Consider the following 20,245-nt stretch of genomic DNA (forward strand, 5'->3'; position numbering starts at 1 on the left):
CGCACAGCTCCGGTGATAATATTTTTGTCCAGACCTTCCCCAAAAAATAGTTCTTCCCTATATTCAAGCGTTTTAAAATGGTCCTATCCAAAATCTGCCTTGGGGTCTATCCAAGCCAGGGTGGGTTCCCACGATCCCTTTGGCTGCCACTGGTCTTCGTCCCACGGCCTTGCTCATCTATGAATGGCCCAACAAACTTCAATCCGGACTAAACAGCTTTAAATTATGTAATTAGAATTATGGCTATGGTCTGTTTTCATCTACCACGGGAGACTATGTTCTTCCCTATATTCAAGCGTTTTAAAATGTTTCTGGAGGATAAAAGTCAGATCTAGAGATGGTGAAAATATTCAAACTTAAAAGAGTTTCAAGAAATTCGCATCTAAGAATCAAATACCACCTAGGCATATTAGGCAGTAGATACAAATTTAAGTGTTTTAAGATATGTCGTGTGAAAAAATATTTTGCCAATCAGTACATCACAGAGAATGAATACAACAGGTAAAAAATTAACCAACATTTGTATAACCGTTTTGCTCTACATTTTCAATTTGGCAGGAAGGTTATTGCTTGACTAACATTTCATTCGTGCCTTGACAGTCCAAAATAGTAATTCAGCTTGAGACTTTGTAGAACAACTCTCAACCCTTCGTGCGTGCATCCCTCTACTCCAGTTACATTAGTTTGCATTCCAATTCTTGGATATAATTTTTTAGTTACTCAACTAAGTGATCCAAAGGGGCCAAATAACAGTGACACCAAGAGAAACAACGTTACATCCAAGACAGCTCACAAAATGTGAAAAGCAGACCACCTAAAACAACAAATATATGTAAGAATAACATGGAAGAAACTAATCTAATTAGATTTGGATGTTGTCACATTGCATTTTATGCATCTGTAGGGTAGCCTCACCTGTAATCACACTGCAACACAAAAAGATGAGCTCAGAGGTGGTGGCAAGACACAAACTAAATGCGGACTAGCTGGGTTGCAGCTTATTTTGTCATCCTCCACCTCAGGAAGACCAAGTTGAGGGGGGCGAACAAAGCCAGCCACAAGGGGGACGCATATTATTGAGATAACTATCCTTGAACCTGCAAATTAGGCATCAGTGGCACAGCAAAAATAATTGAAAACCTATCTTAGAAATAAAAAAAAGGGTGAGCAATATGTAACCTTGCTGTTTAGACAATGATACATGACCACGTTTTCTCCCTGCAATCATCCAATGTACAGCATTTGCTTTGATTTCATAGAGCACTTCATCCTATGGTGTAAAAAGTTTTATCAGGGTGCAAAAAATAAATATCTAGCTAATTTATTACCAATAAGAAGATAAAATGCTACTTGGAAAGTTTTCCTATGTTTTTCTGATTGAGCTCTAATACTCTAGAAAGCAATGAAGTACAAACCTACGACAAAGTAGAACTGTAATATCTGAGAATCAGCAAATGGATAAACCCAAACATGTATCAGGAATGGACCTTTATTAAGCTCTGAGTTAATTCGGCCTCATAGGCTCATTAGGTTTGACCAGATTGCATCTAAACCCTGTGTCCTATCAATTAAAGAATTCATCTCTTCCTTAATACTGGAAGGGTTTCATATAGGCAAGTAGATATAAATCCCACCTTTTTTCATCAATACCAATTTTTTTTTGAGCCCGCATTTGAGCACACCAACACAAGTGGGTCCTTGTCAAGTATATATAAATATTTTTTCAATTTGCAGAACAGAGTTAAATCCTCTTCATTTCCTTAAAAATCACACAGCTTTCTAAGTGCACTATGAAAGGAAATTTCAGCTTACTTTGTTTGCAGAGGGCAAATTTTCTTTTAAATCCTTTATCCTTTCCACTCTCCATTTCATGCTAACAAGTTGACCAACTCTAAGTCCATCTGCTGGTAAGGGAAGGAAACCAACTGCTAGACATGGATCAAAAACAGGCCTCTGCAAAACTAGTGCACTCTTGTAGAGTAATTCTCTGGCATCATTGGTGAGAGGCCTCTCCAGACTTGATGCAGATGCTGCAAATGGAGTATGTGCTCCAACAGTTCTATCACCCTTGATCTGATATCGGATGTTCAGTACACTATCCAGTTTCAGTACCTCTTTCTCATCTACAACAATCCAACAACCCATTAACTTCTTGTAGAGAAACTGACTAGGATAAATGATAAGCAACTTACATCTGTAATACTTAAATAATTTAAGATGCAGCTAGTGAAGGCCAGAACAGTTAGGGAAAAATCTTACCTCCACTGGACATGTTTCCCAAGCGAATGCTGAAAAGAATTCCAGCTCTAGATGATGGAGAGATGATAAGTGGAAAGAAGCTTGAAGTTGGTCTCCCATCTCTGCTTCCTATATGAATGAAACCAGCTTGCAGGTCCAACCAGGCATCATTGATGGTTAAGGTAGCCTTAACTTGGGAGTGCAAGGTCACCTTTGACAAATTGTACAACAAAATCACTTTCAAAATTACAATAAACCAGATTTACAAAGCTATTAAGCATTTAAAACTGTCAGTGCTTGTAAATTTAGTGTGTGGCCCAACTCATAAGAGCTCATCAAAATCAGGTGATCCTTTAGCCAGACATAACAAGTCAGAAGCTACCACATAGGTTTTGATAACTTTAATCAATAAAAAAACTATCTATTAAAGAAATGATTGTTAAATCATGCCAACTGGATCTATATGCACAAGGTTGTTAATATTTACAATATCCTCACTCAAACAAAACCATACTTGTTGTGACAAGTTTGTGTGTCAAAGTTGGGTCAGTTCCTCCTAAATTGAATAGTTGTAGTTACACGACCTCTTCCAATAAGACGCACAAGATCTTTCCAAGCCTAAAGCAATGTGCTTACTCTTGGACAACTAGCCTGAAATTTAGAGCACTAGTACAGCCATAGAATGTGCAACTTTTTATTGACCAACACACACCCCCCATCCTGAACTAAACTAATGACTTTTTTATTTTTTGAATAAGATGCTTTATTGAGAATGATCAAGAAAATTACACATTACATTGGAGTATTTCTAACAACAAGAGATTGAAGAGCAACTCCTTGTTTAGCTAAAAAATCAGCCACATAATTTGCTGATCTAGGAACATGAGACCAGTAGCAATAAAGGGTTGAGACAATAGACATAATTTGATGGTAAATTTTCCAATGTTGCCAAGGGGGTTCTTTATCTTCAGAGCACCATTTAATAATCACATTCGATTCACCTGCAATTATAAGTGGATCATTAAAATTGTCTCGAAAAGTCAAAAGACCTTGAAGGAGAGGTGAGAGTCTCATTGGTCCTGAAAAGGTTAGAAGTTGAAGACTCATTTTATTTTTTATAACTCCTCCAAAACCTGCTTGCCCCGGATTTCCAAAGGAACTACCATTAAAATTGAGCTTCAAGTGGCCAAGGGGAGGTGGGATCCACCCAGCCATAATAGGAGGACGTGCTGGAACCGTCTTATGAGCCATGGAATTCCAGTTTTCTCAAAGGGAAATATCCCTCATGCTGCTGAATTCAGATCCTGTGTGTAACCAGGAAGAGATATGGCCAATAATAATGGATGCAGTCTTGCTTGCAGGTCTGATTTTGTTGACGAATCTTCTATTGTCCCTTTCTTTCCAAATCCCCCAAGGAACGTGAGCTATACACTGAAAGAATGAGTTTTCCCACTTTCTGAATTCTAAAATCCAGGACCATTTTAAACATACTAGTTCAATTTAGTTCAGCATACGGGTCCAAATCCTCCAAGAGTTCAGCATATGGTTTCAGTGATTTCTGGAATCCTCCTGAGGGATCTATTAAAAAATTTTGATGGGAGCTCTTTCGGTAGTCGTGAACCAGCAGGTATTGGAGGATTAGTCCAAGATCATCTTCGTCCAGCCTAGTAGATTGTAATTTTTTCCGGAAACTCCTCTGCCTTTCCCGGAGACAACGGACTTCGCACGGTTCTCCGCTCTGCTCGACGACGGCCTTATTTCTGCTTCTGCCGGATCATTACTGTACACTACGGCAGCATCCTGATTGCAAGCTTCCGTAAACTTGTTCTGTTACTCGGTATCCAGCCTGGTATTCAACTGGATTGTTTCCGGAAAAGACGACTCTGCTGAGTCCGTTTTCTGTTCGGCTCGCTGGATTATTTCCTCTGCCAAGAACTCTATTTTCGCCAAGAAGAGAGGTGCTGATTCGATCCAGAGAACCAGCGCATTTAATCCACTAGCAATCAGCCAGCATCCAGAATTTTTTTTCACTGCTGAACGATCTCCTTTGTCTCTGGTTTTCCGCTCTGTTCGGAAGCGGAAGCGGAAGCGGGGAAGAACATGATACTGTTACTGTTGATATTGGGAAGTTCTGTTTGATGCCATTATTCAAGAACTTATTGATGATTCCAGCGCCTACATACTTATCTTCATTGCTGGATAACTGCTGTCCGTTTTTCGTTTCCTTTAAGAGAGTGCAGAATCCGGAAAAAAAATTTGAACCACCGCTCTGTTTGGCCGAGAGGAGCACAAAGGCACTGTTGAAGAATTAAATGTTTCCCTAAGTTAGGAAACATTTAATCGGCTCGCTGGTTCTGCCGAGCGACCCGGTTCTGTTCCGCTAGGTTAACCCAGCGGGCGGGCGCTAGACTCAATCTGTTCCGCTCGGGTTAACCCAACGGGTTGGGCCAACTCGGACCGAGTCAACCCGGTCCCGGTCAACTCAGACATGGCCCACTTATTTTCTGCCTCGGTATGAGTCAACCCGGTCCCGGTCAACTCAGACATGGCCCACTTATTTTCTGCCTCGGTATATGTGTCTAGGTCCCAAGTTTTATACATATTTCTTCCACGACTCGGCTATGTTGGTCTACTATCTGACTCAATACGACTCGATAATTTTTCTCCGACTGAGTTATTATTTTGAAGTATTGACAACTTATTCTTTGGTCATGATATTATTTGGAGCATATACTCGCATTGGATTATTTCATGGGTCATTTAACAAGGGTTTTTATTATTTTGGTTCGTGTTATATGGGCCCAGACCCATTTTAGCTACTGCTATTGTGTCTCTTTAGATGAGACATTATCATTGAAGAAGAGGTGGCCTCAATATCTTTTCTCATACCATCATTTATTTAAACTCTCAAACATATCTTTGGGAAAAACCCTTATTGTAACCTTATGAGTGTTACTACGGTTGGGACACCATGAGAGTCGGTGCCCGGATTGGAACACCATAATGGATGAGTTTATTACTAATATCATATAGTCCCCTAAATTGACATTTATTACTCCTACTACTTGAGAGTCGTTGTCCTGTGGAGGGACACGGTGATGGAGGAGTTTTTTATAATACTTCTGAGCATTGCGTATAGACCCATTACTTACAGAAGATAGGAGTGGCACTACCTGAGAATGATAGGAGTGTGCCCTACATCCAACATGGGTTATGGTTGGAGTATGGAGCAATGTCATACGGCTTGGGAGTAATTTTACTCTCACTTATCTTATGCCAACTGGGCCTCATGGAAGAGAGCACCAGCGTGAGGGGGAGTGTTGGAAGATGTGGAGCACTGCCATTTTATACAAAAAGATTCTATACATCATTTGCAGCAAGCTGGGAGTTCATGATGTTCTCTCACCCCCAGTTTGAGGGGAGTGTTAGAATATAGGCCCAAGCCCACACGACCAAGGAAAGCCCACATACCAAGTGTATTGGAAGATGGGCTCAAGCCCACAAGATATGGACCCACCATGATCACGTGAGGTGGCATGATGAGTCATCACACAAGTTGGAATCCTTATCACATGAGTTGGAAGATTTGGCAAATCTTCCTGGATTAATGTAATTAATTTATCTTCCCTTGATTTACGTAGATTTGGATAATCATGATTGATGTAATTAGGTTTAAGTTCTAGGGGCATAATTGTAATACTGTAGTTTGATTAATCTATAAATTGAGCTTTAGGGGAAGGGTTAGGATATCAAGTCCATAACCTTTTCTTCCTCTGGTTTTCTCCTCCACCCCCCCCAAAAAAAAAAATGTTAAGTTGGGTCGAAGGCACATCCCAAAATGACTAGCCAACTTAGGAAACCTCTTTCCCAGCTAATAAACTCAAGATCTTTGTACTCATTAATCTATGTGAGTCTATTCCTTAATACTCCCCCTCACATGTAGGCTCTCTTTTGTGGCTCTACAAGTGGATAATTTAGGTGTAGGCCCTCTTTTGTGGCTTTACAAGTGGATTATTTTAGGTGTAGGCCCTCTTTTGTAGCTCTACAAGTGGATAATTTAGGTATAGGCCCTCTTTTGTGGCTCTACAAGTGGATAATTTTAAGTGTAGGCCCTCTTTTGTGGCTCTACAAGTAGATAATTTAGGTGTAGGCCTCTTTTGCGGCTCTATAAGTAGATAATTTAAGTGTAGGCCGGCATACGAGTACCCGCTCTGATACCATGTTAAGTTGGGTCCAAGGCCCATCCCAAAATGATTAGCCAACTTAGGAAACCTCTTTCCCAGCTAATAAACACAAAATCTTTGTACTCATTAATCTATGTGGGACTATTCTTTAACATTTTTTTTCTATGGAAAAGGGAAATACTTTATTGACTTATTATAATCACAGTACATAAACCTCTATTTATAATAGAGGAAGGTAGTAGAGTCCAATTACAATAAAACTACCTTTGTCCCAATTACACCCATATTCTAACTCTTAAAGATAAGTCCTAGTATAATTAAATAACTCAATATAATAGAAGACAACATAACTCAAACTAGAACTCTTCTATGAGGACGTGACCATAAGATAAAGATGCCAACTCGTGGTTATCTTCGTGAGTCCTAGATCTTCCAAGCAACTTGTGGTTATCTTTTTGAGTCCCTTTTTATCTTCCAACTATTGCGATAAGGATTCTAACTCGTGTGATGACTCATCAGGCCACCTCATGTGATCATGGTGGGTTCATATCATGTCGGCTTGAGCCCATCTTCCAACACACTTAGATATGTAGGTTTTCCTTGGTCGTGTGGGCTTGGGCCTATCGTCCAACACTCACCTCAAGCTGGGGGTGAGAGAACATCATTAACTCCCAGCTTGTTGCAAATGATGTATAAAATCTTATTGTATAAAATGGCAGTCCTCTACATCTTCCATCAGAGGTGTTATTCATGATCATGCTAGTGTGGTTCAGTTCGCTTTCTCAAGATCTATTGGCCTGGCGGATGCATTGGAGGCTGAAATTCATGTTATTTTGAAGGTAGTTCAGATTAGTATTCAGCATTTTCAAATTCCTTTGATTATTGAAGGTGATTCTTCCACCGCTATCTTATGGTGCAAAGGCTCCCTTGTTCCATCTTCCAATCTTCGGTATTTTTATGAGGAGATTATTCATATTTGTAAACATTTAGACGTTTAGCTGTAAGATCATCTAATTTTATTGTTGATGAATTAGCTAAAGCTGGAGTTTCCAAATCTGCTCATGTAATAGGGGTTTCTCTTCTCATAAGGCTTTGAGCCTTTTTTTAAAAAAATTATGACTCTTTAAAAAAAAAAAAACTCATGGTACATTCCAGATGGTGTTCATATAAATGCATCACCCCTTTGGCAGGCTAATTGCTCAGATTTGAGAACATTCAAAAGACATTAAATTTGAGGTACAAAGTGGTGAATCAATTAGTTTTTGGCAGGATTGGTGGATTGGAGACAAAACCCTCTTTTAAGAATTTCCATTGTTATTCTGTTATGGAATCTACTTAATGTTCTGTTAAGGATTGCGGGTCTACAGAAATTGGTGGACGGAACATAAATCTGATGTCTGATAGCACTAGCATGGGTATTGATGAACAAAATAGGCTACACTCAAAGTTGCAGTCATTTTATTATAAAGGTACAGGTGATGACAAGGCTTTTTGGGTCGCTGAGTCATCCAGCACATTCTCGGTTACTTCCTCTTATCATTATCTTCAGAACCATGACTTTAGAACATCTACTCCACACTCAAATGCGTGGAAGTTCATTGCAACGCCAAAAGTCAAAGCCTTTCTATGGAGTGTAATTAAGGGTAAAACAGATGATGAAAAGTTATTTGGTTGCTGATTCATCCGGCACATTCTCAGTTACTTCCTACAATCATTATCTTCAGAAATATGACTTTAGAACATCTACTCCACGCTCAGATGCATGGAAGTTCATTGCACTACCAAAAGTCAAAGTATTTTTATTGACTGTAATTAAGAATTAAGTTCTGACCAGTGATCAACTTTGTCAAAGGGGCTACCAACCACCACTATTATTGTAGGTTTTGTGACTGAGGAATCCATTGACGATCTATTTCTGCACTGCTCCTTTGCTATTGAAATGTGGTTACCCTAATACTCATTGATTTGAGCTCTCAACTTGTTTGCCAAAAACACTTGTTGATTGGATTTCTGAGATCTGTTTTTTTTCCCTACCAAAGACAGGAAAGTCTCCATGGAAATTAACAGGTACTGCAGTAATATTGAAACTTTTATCTACTGTACTCTATTGAGCTCAACTTTGTGATGATTTCAAAGACTATACTAGAGCAACTTTTGAGGTTAAATTGGAGACTCTGCTATTTGTTCGTGTAGAATTTAGAACTCCTTCATAATGATCTCGAGCCAAAGAGGGAGAGGAGAAGAAGGAGAAGAAGAAGGGAAGAAGAGAAGATGAGAGAAAGGAGAGAGAGTTAAGAGATCAACTTCCGAGAGAAAGGAGAAAGTTTTAAGAGATCAACTTCCTTAGCCAAGGGCTTCCATTTATAGTTTTTTACAATGCCCTTAGGGCTACAACATTACAAGAGAAGAGACATACATAGATAAGTAATTACATCTTCATGCCATCTTTATGAGAAGTCTTCTTATTTATCAATATGCCACCCCTTGTATGTGTTGGCTTTCTTCCTTGGACGTGTAGGCTTGAGCCCACCTTCTAACAGTTCTCTTAGAGGTGTACTACATACAAAGGAATGGACGACTCTTCTGCTTGGTTGTCTCAAACTTAAATTTGATGGAAGTTCAACTGGTAAACCGGGTCAGGATGGAATACGGGGTAGTGTCAGAAATCAAGACGGACATACTTTCCTTACCTTCTCAAGCCCAACTAGCGTTGTGGATTAAAAAATGGCTGAAATCACAGCTATGCTTAAAGGCCTTTGATTATATCAACCTCACTTTAATCAAGCTTTGATTATTGAGAGTGACTCCATGATTGTCATCTCTTGGGGGAAAGGCATGGTTGATCCTCCATGGTGGTTTGATAGGCATCTTCTACAAATTTTGGACTCGATTGCACCACTTCAAGTAGTATGGCAGCATATATACCGATCACCGAATTCAGCAGCAGACTCTTTGGCTAAAGGAGAATTGCACATCCACAGCAACTTATTTCCATGGGTCCTCAACTATAATAGCAATTTCTATGTTTTTCTTATAGATTGTATTTTTTTTTTGGCTTTTGTAATAAGCTCAATTTTGGGTTTTTTTAAAACCCTAAGTTCTGTATGCAGATCATTTTATAATTTTTTTTGCCAACATTCAAAAGAAAATCATCAATAAATAGTAGAATAAAAATCACACGAGGGGCATCTAAGTTCCCCAAATTCTTGTGTTTTTCTCTTTGCAGTCTCCTAGTGCATCAAGTCCCACCCCTATTGTGCCAACCCTACAACTCTCTCTCCCCTCACCTTTTGATACTTCCCTACCTTTTTATATAAGGTAGTGCCCTAGTTTAGGAGTGAGATAGAGAGAAGTTTCCTAGTCAAAGCATGCAGATCATCAATAAATAGTAGAATGGGCGTCCTGTGAGGAGCATCTAAGTTCCCCAAATTCTGTGTGTTGTTCTCTCTTTTATTTCTCCCCATGCACATCAAGTCCCTCCTCTGCTGCACCAGCCATATAACTCTCTCTCTCCTTTTACCCCTTGCTGTCTAACCTAGCTTAGGTCTCTTCCTCAATCTTCTTTGAGATAGTTTCTATCAGAAAATGTAAAGAAATCACCCTATGATACATAAGAACAGAAGCAAGCAAGGAGAGGAGAGTTGGGTTAGTGTATGAGGCAAACAAAATCAAGACCATCAATCAAGATGCAAATCTCAGTAGATAGATCAGGCGCCTCAATAGTAAACAATGGGTGAACGTTGTTAACAATATTCTTGGATGAATGCGGTTAACATGAACAACTTATTGATTGGCGTTGACTCAAAGAGCATTGCAAAATGGAAGTGGCAAGGTAGATTCGGTATTTGCCTCAATAGCCAAATGGGGTCCACTGGTGTGAAGTCTTGAGTTCATGTCTCACTAAGATATGGACACTAGTGTTTGTAATCAACATACAAAAGAATACATGGGAGCAACACCAATAACCAATTCAACCCTGATTAGTAAACTCTAGCATTGAACAAAAAGAACTAGTACAAAAGAAGCAGGTTGAAGTTAGGGCAATTTCTCCCAAATGACTTGGTGAAAGAGGCTAATTCTCTGCTCATAAACAGAGAATATTTCGAATCTCAAAACAATGAGGAAATATTCTCCTAGAACAATTTCACTCACTCTTACACAACTTGCATGAAGGGGACACATGTATATTCACTGGGTGGTAGGTGCTTATTATCCACCAATAAATACAACAGCTAGCTCTAAAATTTTTTCATGAACTGTGGCTATTGCATGTCATCAACTTCACAGAATAGCAAATACAAAAGGAAAGCAGTTTCAAAATACATAATATATCGCCTGCTTGAATGACTGTTTATGCTACATAGGGAAGTGAAACTATGTACCAATGTCTCTTCTTTCTAAAGACGACAATCGCAGAGTGAAACAGAAAATACCTGTAAAAGCAAAGTACCATCATTGCATTTATCTGCAATGCGAGTGCTGACATGGAAAGGGTCAGTGAAGTGCACAGCAACAGTCCTGCATATTCAAGCATATCTTAATTAAAAGTATATTCAGGACAAATTCATGGCCAAATAAGAAAAGGGAGCTTTCAATTATTTTGTGAAAAGAAAAATCAACACAATCAATGTGCCTTTCAAACACTTGGTTATGAGATGTGCCAAACTCCAGTTTCAAAGCAACTGTCCTCATTCCATCAACAACACTCTGTTTCTTGGGATAAACTGAAAAACAGAATAGCATTCGGAGGTCAGGCACAAATGTCAAAGTAGCTCAAGGTTCCAAATAAGACAAGTAAAACAATCACTTCATTTCCAAATCGCAGCAAATCTATGAGATGCAAACCTGAAGAAGTTCCTCTGGCTGGTCTGTTGTCCACAGCTTGGATAGGAATCCACAACACAGAAGTTATGTTGCTTGCCCAATCAGGTAATTGTATTTTACCATTCTCAAGTGCTAATTGCATATATTCTTCAGTAACATGAGATAAATTATCCTTCTTTCCATCTTTCAAGTTCTCAACATGAGTTGCATTCATTTTATTTGCACATCTCTCCAGTTCAATCAAGCAAGACTCCTCAATCATCAGCCCTGGACCAGTATCTATGTGCAAGATGGCACCTTTAAGAGAATAGTTGATGGGCTTGACAACTAAACCAACCCACTGAGGTTCATCCATTAGCAAAGCAGATGAAGTGGCTGCAGCAAGATCAACTAAAGGCCTTGGTTTGAACACCTAAGCAAAACGAGAAACTATCAAGACAGTTTCTCTTTATATGTGACTAATTTGCAAAAACAAGATAACTAACAGGCAGATGATTTCAGGAAGAAATAAAAGCAGAAAGAAACTCAAAAAAGTAAAGAAATAAATATCAACTGCTTATTTTGAATCTTACTGAGAGTTAAGAAATAATACTTTTAGTACTGGTTTAGTTGGCTTCTCGTAGCCCATGAAATCATCACTATCTGGGGGACCACCTTTGGAAAAACTATGGGATCTGAACCTTAAGTGTCCAATCTGTCCTGTGAGAACTCCTAAAACATAGGATCCAGGTTTTTGCGGAGGCAGATCTAGAGTAATAGTGTTCCTCCCAGGCTTTATGATAGGAGCAACAGAGCTTCTAATTGCCTGAAAATCCAAAGAGAAGATTTACCAACTTCATTAGTAGCCAAAAATACAACACATTCAATGTCAATAAAACGAAAAAAAATAATTGAGGTAAAAGTAAGAAACAACTACAATCAATGAGTGACATTTGTAAGCAAAGAAATGGTACCTTAACACCTTCACCTTCAATTTCATCAGTACTAGATGTTGCAATCAGTGTGAGACTAAGTGACTCGAGTGTTATATCATCAGGAAACCCACTCCAGACTGTCACCAACAATATACTGTGGTCCCCTTCACATAACTCTAGTGGTGGACCAGGATTTCCAGAAAATGTAATTAGTGATGACACATCAAGGGGTACAGGATGCTTCATTTCACCATGGGCAAGCCGCACAACCTCTAGCTGAAATGCTTGACGTTCTTTAGTCCAGAATAGACCTTTATCTAATGACAACAACCTGACACATGATGAGAGATAACCAGCTTCATCATTTAGCATCTTCTGGCACTCTGCAAGATTGGGGAGAACTTCAGCCAGTAGGTCTTGCCATCCTTCACCAGCATAAAGAGCACAAACTTTTTCATAAGACTTCGCAGCAAGATCAAAATTCCCATGCTTATGGCAAACAGCTGCAATTTCTCCATCAAGGACCACCCCATGTCTTTTCCACCATGAGCTGTGGTAATTGTCTGCAGCACCTTTAGTTAACTCTAGATATTTTTGCTGGAAGAAGCAACAAGAAGTAGGTTCAGCCAATATTCAAAGAGGAAGAAATAACAAAAATGAATTTAGACTAAAGTCATCAAATATAAATACCAGTGCAGCATGACATGAAGAAATTTACCTCAAATTCTTCGATGGAAGAGAGGGATTTCCATAATTCAGGATCAGATATAGTACGCTGCAATGCATATTCTGCGGCAACATAAATTTCAGAAATTCTCATAGGGCGATCAAGTGGCAAAGCTGTATTTTCTAAATTTCCTGGTCCAGAATTGATTCGTGTCATAGTGCTCAATTGTGGTTTATTTGATGGAGACATCTTTGGATATCCATCCAAACCTGAGCTGCCCACATATAAATAGTTTCATTACTGAGAAAAACACTCGAAAGAGCACAAAAGCAGAAAAGAGACAAATCAATAAATGGAAGCACCATGTGGTATGTTTACTTTGTCATTACCCATCAGTAGGACTTGGCCGGTTTTCAAATAATTCAAAGACATTGCCAGCTGAAAGAGAAGCCCTACGCCGATTAGCCTCACGAAGAAGAACAGAAGGCTCTAGGGGCAGAGGTTTCCTTTGGATACTGAAGTGCTTGACGCTGGGATTTGCTTGAAGAATCATCTGTAGAAAAGTAAGGTACATTGACAAAATTTATGAACAACTAATTTCAATTGACAGAACTGAGTAACAAACAAAACAAAAATATGGATGAGGTGGCAACCACAGAAAGCAACATTCATTGAGGACAACAAGCTAAAATTAGAACCTATACACAAGCTTTACCAGAGCAGTGACCACCTTTTTTCAATTCTCGAATGTTAATTACGCACACACAATACCCTTTTCCCCACATAGTTGAGATTAACTGGAAATCAGTGGCCTTTTTTAACAAATCATGCATCTTTCCACTTTTCCCATAGGGATCATCCTCAATCAGTTCTCCAGAAGCTTGAATTCAACGGCTATTACTAAAGCAGCCAAGACCTGTGGGGGCATCTCTGATCCTCTTCACATGGAGCTCAGATTATCCTTTAAAACTCATTGAAGATCTTTTAGGACCAAAGATGTAAAAAGGAAGAAATTACCTGACAGCAAATTATCTAGCTAACTGCTAAAGTGGGATTTTCTTTTTCTGTTCAAATCTGCTGCCTTTTCATCCTTTTTGCATCCACTTTCTTGTTTTAGTAAAACAGTCCTCTTGTGTATTTTTTTTACAGTAAAATATAAAAAATGGTCAAGGAAGTCACACACTTTTTTAATGCTAGTCGCAGAAACTAAATAAAAAATAGATTGATGGATATCCTCAACATAGTACATGCTACGCAAGTAAAACCTTTTTGTTTTCATATTATCATCTACACTAACCTTCTCTTTGGCTAACACTACAGATGAAGCATCAGGGGGGAGTGACGGCCAAACCCCTGGCTTGGGCCAAGGTAGCATGCTTAAAGCTGCACTGCACAAGAAAGGAGAGCTGCATTTAATATTGGAAGAAATCCACTTCCCAAAAAAGTAGTAGCATGCTGTAAATTGACAAAGATATGACATTTAAGTATTTATCAGTACAAACTTCATAAATCACTTAACCTAAGAAGGAGCCAATTTTGCACAAGCATATCACAAAGACCACAGTTTATGGAAGTAACATATGCTTATTGAAACTTTAGAGATATCGGTTTTATTGACAACGTCCAAAAAATACCTGTTTACAGGACTGCGTTCAATGTCTATTCCGTACCCAATGAGATGTGCAAGCCGCATAAACTGGCAGATTAGAGGTACCCATTAATAATCTCATATGGTAATTATAGAAATATTAAAAACGGAGTACATAAAAGAACATGGATCAGGGAAAAGAAGTTCCATATATTGGCACATGGTTTAAAAAAATAACTTCCAGTGCAACCCACTCATCAAAGAAGTGACTTCAACACTTGCCCCTAATGACTTATCTTGAAAGAGAAGATATAGAGTTCTCTCTATATCTACTTTGACCACAGTTGCTTAACATACAGAAGTAGAAATAAAACATGTAGATTCCAGATCCAGGCAGCATTATGCCTGGCAGGAATAAGAATAACTAAAACAGATACTTATTTCCAATGAACTGGATGAAAGGAAAGAATAAATAGTCAGATTTCAAAAACAAAAAAAAGGAATAAATAGTTAGGAAATATAAGACATAAAAAGATTACCTTGATGCGGCTAAGGGAATAAAGATCCCCTTGAAGACGAAAAAACTCTTTATCAATGTCAGGTGCCACAAGTTCTCTATCATAGTGTGACGAGGTAGAGTTAATTAAAGCTAGACAAGCAGTTATTATCCATACTTCCCGCATACAAAAGGGTATGGTATTCTGCAAAGCATGGCACAGAGGTAGGAATAAATTTCTGTAAGCATACAATAATGCCAAGCATAGAAAACTATTTTTTGTTTTTTCGAGAGCCAACTGTAACCACAAAGTACATCATACTTCATGAAGTGTCAGCGCCTTTGAGAAGCTGATAATAAATGAATAGCCTCTGGATGCGACCTCAACTGGACGATTAAGCTTAAACAGTAACTGTATAATGAAAGTCAATGGTAAGCATAAATATGAAAAAAGGGGCTACCAGCAACCGTATGAAGAAAATGGCCAGCCCCACGAAAATATGCAAAAAGGTAAACAAATTCTTTGTATTGAGGTAGCAGAGCATAAGGCAGACAAGAACCCAAATAGTTGATGTACGGACCTTAGATTGACAGGCAAACAAATATTGTCGAAACTCAAATTCCCTAAATGAATCATCTTGAACAATCTGTGACAAAGGCTTGTATCCAGGTTTTAACAATGCTGCCTGATCATCTCCATGGTCCAATCCTCCAAAGTCTCTCTGTCTTACAGACTGAGTGTTTACTGCATTTGTTACAAAATGGTCAATACTAACCAACAAAGATCCCAAGTCTCAAGAAAGCACATGCAGCTACTAGCACACATCCTTGCCATGAACATCATCCGAAGAGAATTTAGAAAAGACGAATTAAATATCCTAAATGACATTGTTATCATTTAGTATATCTGGTAAGCAGATATGTCCTGGCAGTATCAGACAACACATGAACCACCATGTCAGTCTGAATCAACTGATACGATCAGCATAGAACCATTTCAGCCATATCTTCATCTGACATTTTCTGGCTGATACACTCATAAATGCAACTATTTGTTGAACCATAGGAATGAAAGGAAACAGTGGCTAGTGACCAGAATTCTAACAGGCAATGCCTTTACCTAGTCACATATCCACCATCAAAACTATTCTTGCCTGAAATAGAGACAGAAAAAATATAGTAACAACTTTTCAAACATAATTGAGATCATAAAATTTTTGTAAAGTGTCACTAGGTAGTTTTACAGTATGAAGGGCAGTTTGATCAGATCACTTACAGGTTATTTAATCAATGTTGTAATTAATTAAATGAATTCAAGGAGAGAGAAAGATCAACCCTCTGGGTCTATTAATAAAGGAGGGAAGGGTTTAAAAAGAGTTTGCTGCTGAAATTTCTGGATAGTATGGCACTTTTATTACAAAAAAACTAAACTCTCTCTTTTTCTCCCTTAATCCAACTTCACAGTTATCTAAGCATTCTGCCACAAACTATAAAACAAAAGGAAAGCTTTAAAAATGTAACAAATTAAGAGCATTTTTCAAATAACGAGGTATAAGTCCTTCGAGTACCTGTCTCCAAATAGCATAGTTCTAATTCATCATATTCTCGCAATGCATCTTCATGAAGATGAGCCATCTCAAACATGAAAGCCAAACTCTCCTGCAATGGACGAATAGATTATTCTATCCCAACAAAATGATACAAACTAAATTTAAAATATGCTCAGAAAGAAAATGGAATTGAAAGAAAAACAACCTTCAAAATAAAAAAGTTACAGAAACTCCACACTGGCATGAAACGCTGCTCACTTAGCTTGCGAATTTCATCCTCATAGAATTGAATACGTCTATCTAATGTGTTCCTCATAGATTCGACTATCTTAGAGTCCAAATCTTCCCAAAAGCTTGCCTCAGGACCATGTATATCCAATTTGCAGCATCTAAATTAGATTAACAGAATAAGAAAAAAGAATGAGCAGTTACACCTCCATACATAATTCAGCCAAGAAAAGTAGAACCTAAAACAGAAATTAAGATGTTACGATTAATAACCTTTCTCACAGAAAGAAAATATAGAAAACTAGTCAGAAAGAAAAAATATCAGTATATGAGAGTGGTTTAAGTAAAGACTTCCATAAAGAAGCTGCTCTGAGAAATTATTTTCTGCTTTAAGTTTGGTTAGTTATCTCTAGATTCCCATCAATTTTAAAAGTGCAAAAGATCTGTGCTCATTCAGTAGAAATAAAGTAACAAAATACAAACATTTTGTAAACAGCAGGCGAGCAGGAGTAGTTGGCTCTTCTGCCAAGGTAGCATTTACAGGATCATGTAAAAAAATGCAATGAGGAACTTTGTGTCCAGTGTGATCTCTGAACCTTCTTTTTTTTTTGGTCTCTGAAACTACTTCATAAAAACATTATGCGTTTTTTGAAAACACCCCCATCTTAGTGGTCATGCCTAAATTAAATTTCTGCACTAGGTAAATCCAGTAGCTCTGGAATATCGAGGGTGTGTTCAAAGAAAGATGGGACTTAGTATCATTTCCTACCAATTATGTCCCATGTACTGCATGCTGAAAAATATACATCAATTGATGGAATGCCAAACTTTTTGCAGCAGAAAGATCAAAATGATGAGGCAGGAAAGTGATTCAAGTTCTTTATCTTCTGTAAATTGTATTTCCTTTATTCTCTAATCAACGTTTGCTGATGTGTAAAAGAAATTTCCACATGCTCAAGTAAGTGTTATGAACCCAAATAAAAGAAAAAGGAAAAGAAGAAGAAGAAGAAGAAGAAGAAGAAGATATATCATAAACCTTGAAATACCTTTCTCTCTTTTTTGTACTAAAGTCAACTTCAACTTTTGCATATATCTTTTTTGCTAACTTGCAAGCTTGATCATTGCTTGGGTGAGCCTTTGACACAAATACAATAAACCACTCTCTTTCATCATTTTGAACAATTAACTTCAGTCGTGGTTTTAGAATGGTCTTGAATTCATCAAGGTCCTGAATAAAGCAAAACAAAATGAGCTCAAATCATAACAGCAAAAGTGCATGATACACAGACTCCATATATTGATTAGAATAGTCAGAAGAATTTACTTTGAAAAAATGCACTCACTTGCATTTATTGTTACAAGCACCACCAAATTTAACAGTCATGATCAACAATAAGCGGATTATTTTGTCCGCATAACTTACTTGAGAGTTTATGCAGTTACTATGCAAAATGATAAATGGCACATATCATAGAAAAACCTACAGTTTCAACTAGAACTAGGACAGACAAACATTGAGCATGTTGAAAGGACAGGAAAGATACCTCACAAGTAACAAGAACAACAGTTGCATATGGCTCCCGAAACCAAAAGAGAGACTGCTCTTGGGGGAAACGACTACGTAGCCTTGCATCAGTCGTTAAAATGAACTCTGCTGGCAGATTATCTACGCAAACTAGATTACGAGTCTTGTTGTTCAAGCAAGCCTTTTTGAATGGTAAGCGGTTCTCAAATCCGTCCTTCACACTGGGCCACAAGTCACTTACATCTTCAACTGGAAACGATGTAAACAGTGTTCTTTTAGTCACATTATGCAAAAGAATAAGGAACCAAATACATGAGATGATCAGACAAGAGAGTTTTTTTTTGGAAAAAGAGACAAGAGAGTAAATCTTCTGTTCTCTAACATCAGATGAAGAACGGTAAGGACTTTGTCAGTCAGTTGAAAAAGAAATTGCTTCCTCAAGACTACTAAAGGCACATTATGCAAGGGACCAACTGTCTCAAGTAACAGCTCAAAGTGAACACTCCCCTAATGGCATTGTTGATCCGTTGGCTAGGGAGGACGTTTCCTGCCAGCACCTCACTATTGGGGACAATCTCCCAACTTGATTGTTTTATGTTCTTTGCTTTGCTTGAGCGTCTCCCTTTGGCTTCTAGACTATAATCCAAAAAAGCTCAAAGTGAACATAAAACAACGGTACTTGGACAAGACCTACTGGGTATGGGGAATTTGAAGTGGTATTTATTTCCGATCATCATCATTGGCTTCTGGAGAAGTAGAAATTCTGTTTATATAAATAACATGCAACATAGAGGATCATTCAGCAGAAATTAATCAGAGTACTCAAATCTCTTGAAGTCATGCAACTAACAGAAATTTAAACACTAATACATCTATAATTTATTTCAGACTTAGGTAGTTCAGGAGGAGTATTGTGAAAACCAAAGTTGTGGGCTGCTGCATCTGACAATGAGAACGGAACTTTGATGTCTTCCTAATGTCTTAAAACTTTCAGTTCACTTCCAGCAATTTTGGAAGATTTTTCTTTTACCTTTTTCTTTCTTTTCCCTCAAATTAAAGATGCAACTTGCAAAAGGAAATGAGAGAAAAGATTGTAAAAACTTTTAACAGAAAGCGACTGGTTCAGATAAGCCATAGAATTATCGACACATCAATTTTTCCCCCGAAGCTTGTTTTGTTTCCCTGTAGACCCAAGTGAAAAAGTTTGACTTGGTTGATCTCTTTCACTTCAATGTACGGATGAGATAGTGCCCGTCTGAAATAGATTTTACCGGGATGCAATGACTTGAATTATTATGACTCTTAAACCAACGATTTTTTATTTTTTATTTTTAGAGAGAATAAGTCGACAAAATAACCAAATGAACTGCAGCAGTAAAAACTAGTAGGACCCTATAACTCATTTGTCATTCAGACGAGTAGTATTTTCTCTGTGAATGCAATAGAAAACTCAAACAGCCAGGATCGTATATATCTGCATGAATGAACAACAGGACTAGATCAAAATATGATTTCTAAGCTACGACAAATCGTACAACAAGAGCATTCGCGCTTAATTAACCGTCCAAGGTTGGGTGGCTAGATCGGAGCAAAAAGGCAGAAGAGTCTAACAGCTTGAGGGAAGGGGGAATAGAAAAATAAAAAAGAGAAGAAAAACTGAACAAACCTGCAATGACCAGATGATCACATGCGTTCTTTATAGTCTGAAATTGAGCAAGGAAATTCGCCATGGCCGATCGAGTTGAACCATAGGCAACTGGAAGAAACTGAGTAACGGGTGGTGAAACTAAATGGGAGAGAGGAGCTTCTGCTGACAGAGCAGAGAGGGAATAATAAGATCTTGCAAGGAGCGAGAAAATGGCAACAGTAACGCAGAGGGTTGGTAGTGGTACTAGCTAGTGTAGAAACCCAACTTGCTACCATGCACCTCACACACATTAACCTCTTAAACTACAGGGTGCATTTCAAAACCTAGGTTTGTATGATCATTAGGTCAGTGTTTGTATGAAGCCTATCTTTGAACTTGCTTAT

At 38.2% G+C, this 20,245-nt stretch overlaps 1 protein-coding gene across 1 annotated transcript; it reads right to left on the minus strand.

The window, feature by feature from the left end:
• Window positions 1–383: 383 nt before the first annotated feature.
• Window positions 384–20,125, minus strand: LOC137938703 (trafficking protein particle complex II-specific subunit 130 homolog). Its single transcript, XM_068783712.1, has 22 exons — window positions 19,881–20,125; window positions 18,234–18,463; window positions 17,736–17,917; window positions 16,667–16,850; window positions 16,480–16,570; window positions 15,493–15,656; window positions 15,234–15,323; window positions 14,955–15,116; window positions 14,462–14,523; window positions 14,125–14,215; window positions 13,217–13,380; window positions 12,879–13,101; window positions 12,200–12,757; window positions 11,839–12,051; window positions 11,268–11,658; window positions 11,056–11,146; window positions 10,856–10,940; window positions 2,260–2,449; window positions 1,813–2,123; window positions 1,180–1,270; window positions 916–1,097; window positions 384–814 (listed from the first exon to the last, which is right to left on the minus strand). The coding sequence occupies exons 1-21, from the start codon at window positions 19,942–19,944 to the stop codon at window positions 922–924; spliced, it is 3,813 nt and encodes a 1,270-aa protein (XP_068639813.1). The 5' UTR covers window positions 19,945–20,125; the 3' UTR covers window positions 384–814; window positions 916–921.
• Between the last annotated feature and the right edge of the window lie 120 nt (window positions 20,126–20,245).

The sequence above is a fragment of the Aristolochia californica genome, unplaced genomic scaffold (assembly GCF_029961685.1).
Source record: "Aristolochia californica isolate CCGP_79_NKW_82.1479 unplaced genomic scaffold, dmAriCali1.0.hap1 SCAF_10, whole genome shotgun sequence".
NCBI lineage: Eukaryota > Viridiplantae > Streptophyta > Magnoliopsida > Piperales > Aristolochiaceae > Aristolochia > Aristolochia californica.

Coding starts and splice junctions, on each gene's coding strand:
- LOC137938703 (XM_068783712.1), bottom strand. CDS start 19,944: ATGGCGAATTTCCTTGCTCAATTTCAGACTATAAAGAACGCATGTGAT. Junction 16,571..16,666: donor GTAACTTTTTTATTTTGAAG/GTTGTTTTTCTT, acceptor CGTCCATTGCAG/GAGAGTTTGGCTTTCATGTT. Junction 13,381..14,124: donor TAGTGTTAGCCAAAGAGAAG/GTTAGTGTAGAT, acceptor ACTTTTCTACAG/ATGATTCTTCAAGCAAATCC.